General features: G+C 34.1%; 1 protein-coding gene across 1 annotated transcript; it reads right to left on the bottom strand.

The window, feature by feature from the left end:
* Positions 1-1,893: 1,893 nt before the first annotated feature.
* LOC140056467 (uncharacterized) lies at positions 1,894-9,780 on the bottom strand. The gene is made up of 8 exons (XM_072101836.1): positions 9,329-9,780; positions 8,588-8,716; positions 7,043-7,250; positions 6,588-6,783; positions 5,920-5,968; positions 3,433-3,638; positions 3,144-3,270; positions 1,894-2,737 (listed from the first exon to the last, which is right to left on the bottom strand). Exons 1-8 carry the CDS (start codon positions 9,365-9,367, stop codon positions 2,405-2,407), a joined length of 1,287 nt encoding a protein of 428 aa, XP_071957937.1. The 5' UTR covers positions 9,368-9,780; the 3' UTR covers positions 1,894-2,404.
* Positions 9,781-10,141: the final 361 nt, after the last annotated feature.

Raw genomic sequence — 10,141 nt, 5'->3', positions numbered from 1 at the left:
TTGTCTAGGGTAACTTTTGTATAGATATTTTGTACTTTTTAATCTTCACGTTGTTTTTAATGTTGTAATTTTGTATTTTATTGTTGGATTATGTTTTGCTTTGGAGACCCACTTGATAGTTTGATTTAGTTCGCTTTTGGGAATCCTGTCTCTCTCTTTTGTTTGTTATTTTTTGTTATAATTATGTGAGACGAAATAAATGAAATGAAATGAAAATTAAACATGATATGTAATCACATGACATGGATAAACCATTTAATTATCAATAATATTATGGTGATAGAGCCATATTCATGATACTGATAAGACAAACACAGCACTGTTTTTTAACATTAAATACTTAGACATTGTTTTATTGTGAATTTTTCCTGTCATAGGACAACATTCTAAGCATAAGTTTGCCCACTACTATGATCTGTCTGTCCATTGGTTAGTCCTCCATATTGCATTTGAGCTTCTATTCACAGCTACATGGAGTTTTCTGTTATGATCAGCTTACTTACTTGTTACTTGTTTGCATAGCTATCCCCATTATTGGGGACATTTTGCCGTCATTGACATTATGTTGACATAGCACAACAATGAGAGAAATTAATTTTGATGAGAAGGTCATGGAATGGAACACTAATTAATTAAAAAAACTAAAAACCTGAGACCTGTAACCCTAGGTAGGGACCCTGACAGGTACTCTCCCTCCGGGTCAAAGGGATCCTGAAACTCATCAGTGGGCAGGGGCGCTTATCTCCCTGTTCAAACTCATCAGTGGGCAGGGGCGCTTATCTCCCTGTTCAAACTCATCAGTGGGCAGGGGTGCTTATCTCCCTGTTCAAACTCATCAGTGGGCAGGGGCGCTTATCTCCCTGTTCAAACTCATCAGTGGGCAGGGGCGCTTATCTCCCTGTTCAAACTCATCAGTGGGCAGGGGTGCTTATCTCCCTGTTCAAACTCATCAGTGGGCAGGGGTGCTTATCTCCCTGTTCAAACTCATCAGTGGGCAGGGGCGCTTATCTCCCTGTTCAAACTCATCAGTGGGCAGGGGTGCTTATCTCCCTGTTCAAACTCATCAGTGGGCAGGGGCGCTTATCTCCCTGTTCAAACTCATCAGTGGGCAGGGGCGCTTATCTCCCTGTTCAAACTCATCAGTGGGCAGGGGCGCATATCTCCCTGTTCAAACTCATCAGTGGGCAGGGGCGCTTATCTCCCTGTTCAAACTCATCAGTGGGCAGGGACGCTTATCTCCCTGTTCAGGACTACAATGAAGAGTAAAGTCATTTCTTTTCTTGTTGGCCTTTTGCAGTCTAAAAACTACATTCCAAAACCATTTTCAAATTATGGTAATATATCTATAATTTCTAGTTTAATGTTATACAAATAATGAATGTTTATGAGTTGGATGGTGAGAATATTATGAGTAATACAAAACATTCATTATTTGTTTTATAACACGCCTACTTTTATTCAATTTATCCATCGTAAATCATTGACAAATGCTAGGCCATTAAAAAAGGCAGTACTCTAAACTTCAAACAGATAGACGGTGGGTGCGCACAAGTTGATTCAAACATGATCAGCGTGTCAAAAATCCGAAAAATGTTTACAAAAAGTTAAATGCGCTTTAATTATCACCATCAGATATCACTTTTTCATTAGGTAGGGCTAATTCCCAATGACATGCAATGTTTATTAACCAATCAAATTGCAAGAACACAATTAGGTGTAATAAACTATAATATCTCAATTGGTTCATAACGATTGGGATCTCCACCTCTTTGAGGAAATGACCCAGAAAAGTATTTTCAACCCATTTTAAATTTTTCACCAGCACACACCCTACAATCTATTGATGCTAAGGTTTTTCCAACAAGAATATTTCTTTGCAGTGTGATTAAATAATTTAACAAACAACTGGTTTTGTTTTATTGAAATTAAGTATTTTATTTTCTTTTTCTACAAAATGCAAGTTAAGTTTTTAATTTAATATAATGATTACTTACAAACATACTTGTATACTTAAAAAGAAAATTATTATTATTGCACCTTTTAATATAAATTTGTTTCTTCATTAAAACAAATTCTATAATACAATTGTGTTTGTAATTAAAGCAGAAAACAATGTTTATTTTTAATAATCTGCTATAGCAAAGTAAAAATCTACTAGGCTTGGTTCCCACTAATTTGACCAAACAAGCAACAGTTCAGATAAAATGATGCTTGTGTTCTATGTCCAAACTTACATTTGCACCATAATGTGAATCAAATTTGTAATAATATCGGATCTTTTTATTATTTGATTAAACAATAACATGATTGTTTACGAGCCGGCCAAGAGTTCACATGAAAATTGCAAAATTTAAGGCGGCTCTGGCAAGGGGAATACCAATTCAGCCAGCCGGGCCATACCAATTCAGTCAGCCGGGCCACCAGCATTCCCTATCACGTTATCCTCACTAATAAGCAACTCCATCGGATCAAATGGTTTTATTGGTCGTCGATGTGTGCAATATTTTCTGTAATACATCATCTCGTGACTTTCATCGTTCTCATCACTGTCACTCTGTGTTTTTATCTCATTAAACTCGTCTGGTCGCACCATGTCCATCATGGCATATCGCCATGTCCAATCTTGTGCAATTCTGTTGAACTCTTCACGATTGTTTTCATATAAGGCACCTATCGTGGGTTCCATGCAAACTTTTGTAAAAGGATCCGTAAGCAATGACTGCACACTAATAAGCACCTGAAAAGTAAAAGATATAATTTTTGGAAATATTCAACAAAAGATTGAAACTCTGTTATTGGTCTCTTTTTACTACTTGGCCCTAAAAGCGTATTAACATTTTCCGCTAAGCCTATTGTTTACAATAAATGCTGATGCCTAAAGCTCTGTCTTGCCTATCAAACTAGTTTGAAAAAAAAAGGATGATTTGACCAATTAGTATGTCATCGTGACCATATATGTGCACATCACAAACTAAACTAAAGTTTGATAGTGTAGACAGAGCTTTAGATCGATTTCACCCTTGCATGTTTGCCCATGCTTTCGTAAATTCCCCTGATCATCTTTCACATTTCCAAGTTAAGACCTTTTATACAGTTAGCTCTCTGCTATTTAAAAAAAAAAAAAAATAGTACCACAGTAATACCTTTGTTATTGTCAATGCTAAACTCCAGTTATGATGTAAAGAGTCGATGCCAACATCACCATGGCAACTGATGTTTGGATGAAAGATCTTGGTCATAAAATGCACAATTGGTGGTTTAATAGGATAACTGGAAAAAATCATAAAATAAAGTAGTACAAAGTACAAACTGTTATTTATTTCAGTAATTAAATTTGCCTTCTTTCTCAATTTTTTTTTTCAAATTAAAATGGAAACTAAATTTCCTTGAGTATGATTGGTTAAAAATGTTTTAATTTGAGCAATCTAATACCTGCTAGCTAGCTGCAAGTGTAAATAGAAAATACCGCCCTCATATGGGCTGTCTGGTGGACCTATAATTGACGCCTGCCAGTGGATGCAATTCTTAGTCAATGGGACAGCTAAAACCCCTTCTGGTGGATCCATTCTGATGTTTTTCATTTCTGTTTTTAATCGTCTTGCTCGCCATGATTGGATTCCACCATTATTTGTACGATTCTAAAAAAAAGAGTTCATATATTATTAATAATTTAAAGACATTATCTTAGGTATGGGTTCAAAAACTTTGCCATATAAAGGCCCATTTCCACTATGAAGATAACGATCGTCGATAAACAGATAAACATACACTTTTCTTACATAAAGCAAAAAAGTTAGAAAGGTTTTCGTTCTAGAACTATAATATGATAATCATTTATGCTGTCTTTGATAACAATAATATTTTTAAAACCCAATCAAATGACGTCATGATTAATACAAACAATAAAATTATTGTATTGTCACGATATTATAGGTTTTACAATTATCATGACGTCATTATGATTAGACGTGCGAAAATATCATTTTCATTAAAGGAAGCATACATGTTCATCCTATAGTTATAGGATGAACACACAAAAATGCATCTTTATCTGTTTATCGTCGATTGTTATCGTCCTAGTGTAAATGGGCCTTTATGGTTCAGTATTTGGCCCTATAAGAGAGATCAGTCTTGCACTGAAAAAGGTCACCCAGTATATAGAAAACAAAAACATATAAATACTGGGGTATGATTAGTTTATCTATCTTTACATTCTCTTACCAGTAGTAGCTGGTTGTACAATGAGATTTTACAACTTATATTATATAAGTGTACTTTATAAGTGTATTTTAATGCCAGGCCTTTTATTACGGATAAGAAAATTCAAGAATGGTATATAGTTTATAGACCTACTGTAACTTATCAGCAAAATTTATTACTACCTGCATTATTATACATGATTTTTATAGGTTGATTACACAGCATTATGTATCATTTCCATATGTGCGTTGTTCTTGTTTTTTTTACTTTATTTATGTCAACTATGTACTGTAATGTATGTGAGAATTGAGGCTTTTAATAAACACAAATATTATATGAAATTAGACCCCTTGACAAAGGTTTCTACCTATACTGTATGTGTATATATAAAGGCATAGTGATACAATGATGTGGGTATCAGTGGCTGGATCTTAATGGAGATACAAATACGATTAATAAGAAGTACATTAAACGATCAATTAAAAGAGCCTGAAATGAAAGAAATTGCAGAGCTTTTGGGTGGCACTAACCCTTCCTTAGGACAAGTTAGTGTACAGTACTTGTTTGATTGAAATTTATATTTATACTGGGTAACCTCTTCAGTCAAAGACTGATCTCCCAGAGGGCCCAGTTGGTGATCAGTGGCTGTGATGTACTGTACTAATACACCGGGGTAACCCCTTACTCGTCTCGAAAGATGTACTAGGTTCTTTAAAGTGCACACGAGCTAGATGTGTACATTGGACCTACGGTTTATAGTCCTTATCCGAGAAGACTCGTTCTACCACCAGAACCATGGAGTGAGTGAGCCTCGAACCCCTGCCGATGTTATGGCTACGTAATTACTGTTCCACTATCTTAACCGCTCGGCCACTCACTCACTCAAGAGTACTTGGAGACGAGTAAGAATAAGGTAGACACGAGCTGCCTGAGTGGATTGGAATATACAGTAAGCAAAGGATAGGCAACAGGCTGGTGAATGAGTAGAAAACAATGAAGATCTTGGCAGATATAAACAATACTGTATACAGTATAAGATACGTTTAGTTCCACTTACAGTATTTCAAGGATAATTTATTATGACTGGTACTGTATGGTAAAAATAATTGAAGGTTATGTAAGTAGACCAGTATGCTACCAGCTAAAATAGTCATGTTGTATCCTTATCAGTAGAATTTCAGGTGATTATTTCTTATAGGCAACTCATAAAAGTGTTTTGTTTTAAGCATTGAGACAGCTAGTTGTTATGCTTGTACTGATGTAATTCTACTGCAGTCACTAAATTTGTTCCTATTTTAAACCTATTTATGCAATTATTTAGGAAGTTTCATCAGGTATTAATATACACATGGTTTATTGCAGTTCTCCTTGAAATTGCAGTAAAATTTGTTGACATAATCCATAAAATTTCTATTTTTTTTGATGAACAGGGCTTCTTAGGATTAATATTTGTATTTCTATTTGTTTATTGAAGTATAAAACATAGTAATTTAATAAAACTAATATATTTGTATAAAACACAAGCGTAATTTGCCATAGACTGTAAAGTACATGACCCCATGATGGAGTCGAAACGTCGTTCTTTTTTAAGCGTTATTTTTCTATTATGTATATAAAAAAAGTACAAAGAAAAGGTCTGATTAAATGATTGTTTTACATTACAATTTATACCTAAGAAGTTACCACTTTTTATTTATCAAAATCAATCAAATGATTTACCTCTATATTGATCTGCTCAATACATTTCCTACAAGGCACTGTTTCTAATCTGAAAATAATATAAAAGTGTTTTTTATCCTGTCAATCTAGGCCACTTTTTTACAACTATGCGGGTACTTGGACTTTAACTGTGTTCATAAGATAACTTTAAACCTGTAAATGCAATTATTTAGGAAGCTATTTTATCATACACACTGTTTATTGTGTATTTATTACACTGTACAATCTAGGCAACCTTTTTACAACTATATGGTATTTTAACTGTGTAAACGAGCACAGAAAAGAGAGCATACAATCTCTGAGTTACATCTGACAAAGTGGTTCGTGTGATCAGTAATATAAATTAACGTTTTCACTTATAAAAAGACAAAATAAATTAAACCAAAACCCAAATGACTATTACAGTTTTTTCAGGTAAATAATTTTTTTTTCCAATCAAATTTTTGATCAAAGTGAATATCGAGGTGACATTAAAATGGCATATTCAGCAACAAAATTAAAAGTTTTGGTTTTGGAAACTATGTCTAAACATTGTCTTTATGCCCTAAATAGTAACAGTTATAGCATGGACCAGGTCCATGGTTATAGGCACCAGTAAGTAGACAAGACATGAGAAGTACCTCTTATTTAATTAAAACAAAATAAGATTATTACTAGCAACCACTTACAGTTTTGTAAAGCATGTTTTCCAACATTTCACTTGGTACTGTGGTTTAAAGAGTGGCCATCTTCTGTGTACAGCCTCTTCCCATTCAATACAGTCCATACTGTGATGGTCTGAAGCAACCTGCTGCCATCGTTGGCACACCAGTGGCACCACTGCCATTGTCAGGTCATCAAGGTAAGAGAAGATCTTCTCAAGAACTGAAAATATATAGAATTGTTTTTTTATTTCCCAATAGTAACTACATCTATATATAATCAAATATAATGAATAAAATAATAACTGTAAAGAAATATTTTTTTTAATGTTTATTATACAGTAGCGGAAAGCATGCCTAGTAGACCACCACTGTACTGTATAATTACATGATGTACAATTAACCAATCAAATGATAAGGATAAACATAGTGGTGTGGAAAATGAGAAATGGCAATATGTCTAGAGTATACTGTAAACTCACCTTCATTTGGCAAATTTTCTACAATACCATTCTCAATGACATCATTATGCTGCTTGTACAGTGACAATGCTGTTATGCGGTCTGATAGTTCACCGGTCAAAGGTGACAAGATAATCTTTTGCCGACTTTTTATTAATTTCTTGCGTTTAAACATGTAGTCTGTGGGTTCTTCGGTCCCAGAGTCTTCTCCATCACTTGATGACTCAGGCTGTTGAAAATGAATTCATGGAAAACTTTGAAATTGTTGGTATTTCAGGACAAAGAGGAAAGTTTAGCGCAAGAAGTTTAAAAATATTACACATTAAATGGAACAATAATCTTTGACTGGTTTGAAAAAAATGTAGTTAGTCTGGATAATCTTTCCCATAAATACTGATTTATTCTTAAACAAACATTAGGCCTTAAGGTAAATTTCAGTCACCAAATCGGAAATTCTTATGGATAAGGATCAGCATGAAAATGAATATAATAAAAATTAATTTTATTTTATATTGGCATGTTCAATTGTGTCAATAGTCAATGTTTGGGATGGAGGGTTAAAGACCCCTTCCCTGCAATTTTGGACGTTTTTTGGAAAATAATACATATATATCACTTTAAAAACATTAAACCATGTCATTCCTTGTCTTAAATGTACGTTTTATGGTAAATTATGATAAAAAGTGAGAAACAATGCACTACCTAAGTAGCTCGCGGCGATCGACCTCTCGTGGACGGTCTCAGGCCTAGCCTAGCTAGGCTTAGTTTTGTAGGCCTAGCTGGTAAACATTGGTAACGTACGAACATCATACGCTAGCTATATACCTAGCCTGACGTTGTATAGTTGCTGCATTAATTGTCTTTCTATTTTTGCCAGACTCCGTTGATACAAATTGGGGAAAACCCGGTATTTTCGCTGAAAAGTTAGGAGTCTTCCATTTGTTTTGGCTTCACGATCGATCGAAAAGTGGGCAAATTACAGGTGAAAAACAAAAATATCAATCCGCGCGCAATGCATTTTGGGATTCATAGCGGGCCGCTATAATTATTAAAATCGATTTATTTTTCACATTTTTAACCGTTTAAAGACGAAAAAAGTTATCACAATAGGACCATATAGTATTATTTTTACATTAAATATAGTTTGTGATCTTAAATTAGATCTAAAAAACGTAGGGAATGGGGCTTTAACCATTAATTGTTTGATCCCTTGTTTTCTATTAGCACAGTTGACTGTGCACTTACAGTAGTTCTATCTGAGGGTACAAGGAACTACCTGTAGGTACATGGTTGATTGATTGTGTCAATAGAAAACTTTGGATATGTCTACATTAAAACAAACAATTAGTGTTGCTAGTTTTTGAGTGTTGGATACCTGGATAAGAAATGATGATCATGATTATGAGCATGGTTTTTGGACTGTACCATTTATGGAGAAGGTAAGCTATGCACAAAATGAATGGTTGACTGTGCCATTTATTGTTTTTACAGCTACCCACTTATATACTGTAAATAGATAGAAAAGATACTGCAGCATCTGCTGATATTGACTGTAATGGTACATACCCCTGTTATTGTAATACATGGAGGCTCATCAACTTGTAATGGAGGATATAGGAATGCGTGGCAAGTGGAACATACTGGCTCCTTGTAGTTGATACCATAAAAACCTCCACAATGAATACAGGAATTTGGCTGTAAATAATCAAAGAAAAAATATATATAAATGTATATTATTATTAAAGGCCTATACCTATACCCAGTGTTCCTCAACAATAATTGCGATAATCAACTCCTGTACAGATCCAGGAATGCATTAAATGATATGTAAAACTTTATTTATAGTAGTTTTTTATAATTATTTTTTTTTTATGATAATGTATTTTTGTACTGTTTGTATTGTGTTGTATTGTCGAGGGCCCCAAATAAAATGATCAGCTTTGTTGCTGGATGGATGGATGGGCTCTAAGCTAGTATAGTAGAAGGTCTACCCTCATGAAACATGGTTCAATACAATAAAAAATTGTATAATTAATATTCATAAATAATTATAGAGATAATAATGTCACACAATATGCTATTAATAATAGGAAATTCTTCTTTTTTTTTTATTGATGTAGCATAATATGCTCTTTCGGTAGGCCGACTGATCATTTCCTGCAACTGCAGAGCAACAGCAAGCGAGTGGATTTAGTCGAGTTTGCTGTCTCAGTTTTGGTATTATACAGTATATAAGGCCTAGGCCTAGCATTACATTCAGAATTGCATCTAAATTTAAATGTCAAATACGTAACTTGTCAAACCCACCTTATCCCATATATCTTCAACGTATTCTGAAATGCTCATTTTAGTTATATAGTGGCAGTCGGTCTGAGATTTTTTTGAGAAAACAGTCTGAAATTAATTGTAAATGGTCGCGGTTTATCCAAACTTTGTTGTTTTTGTTTGGGATTTTCCTAAATACCGCCCTCTATATTTCTTGTTAAAGAAGAAAGAGAGAAGGAATTGTTTGGAATGGAATCTTCTAATTGTAACCCCTGGGGGTATTAATCTTTGATTTTTTAGGGTGGCTTACTATTAGAAGGTCGGTTACTATTACAGTAGTGGGTTACTATTACCATGAAGAAATAAGTTAGATTTCTCCATGCTATTACTAATCTTAAATTAGGCACCTCACCTGAAAATAGTAACCCACCCCCAACTTTCCCGGTCAGCAACTCATAGAAAATAATGAAACAGTTAGGCTACGAATATAAAAATTTGGTTGAACTCAAACTTTATTTATTAAACTCAAAAACACTCAATCCCCCTTCACTCACAAGATCAACATGCATTATCGCTATGTCACTACTTGTGGCCGAAAACAAATTGAAAAAAATATTGATTTATGAACTTTTAAAGGTTGTATAAAAATATCCTTATTTTGAACAAAAACTGGAACAATAGTCGAGGCATACTAAGCTGGAGTACATACACATAAAGATCATCGACCTATTGCCTATTTTAAGAAATAAATCGTGTTAAAAGCAACCACAATGTTGGTTTATAGTGTCATTTTTCAATAGTTTTTGTGACTCTCATAGTAACCCCTATGATTACTATTATTGGAGTGTAGTGGGT

Source organism: Antedon mediterranea, chromosome 8 (assembly GCF_964355755.1).
Source record: "Antedon mediterranea chromosome 8, ecAntMedi1.1, whole genome shotgun sequence".
Taxonomy (NCBI): domain Eukaryota; kingdom Metazoa; phylum Echinodermata; class Crinoidea; order Comatulida; family Antedonidae; genus Antedon; species Antedon mediterranea.
The sequence above is the reverse complement of the archived record's forward strand: the minus strand, read 5'-3'. Positions and strand labels throughout refer to the sequence as shown.

Excerpts from the sequence above, each read along its gene's own strand:
- LOC140056467 (XM_072101836.1), bottom strand. The coding sequence starts at position 9,367 with ATGAGCATTTCAGAATACGTTGAAGATATATGGGATAAG. Across the intron at positions 8,717-9,328 it reads TTGAAGATATATGGGATAAG|CCAAATTCCTGTATTCATTG; the intron begins GTGGGTTTGACA and ends GATTATTTACAG. Across the intron at positions 2,738-3,143 it reads TAGCATTGACAATAACAAAG|GTGCTTATTAGTGTGCAGTC; the intron begins GTATTACTGTGG and ends TTTACTTTTCAG.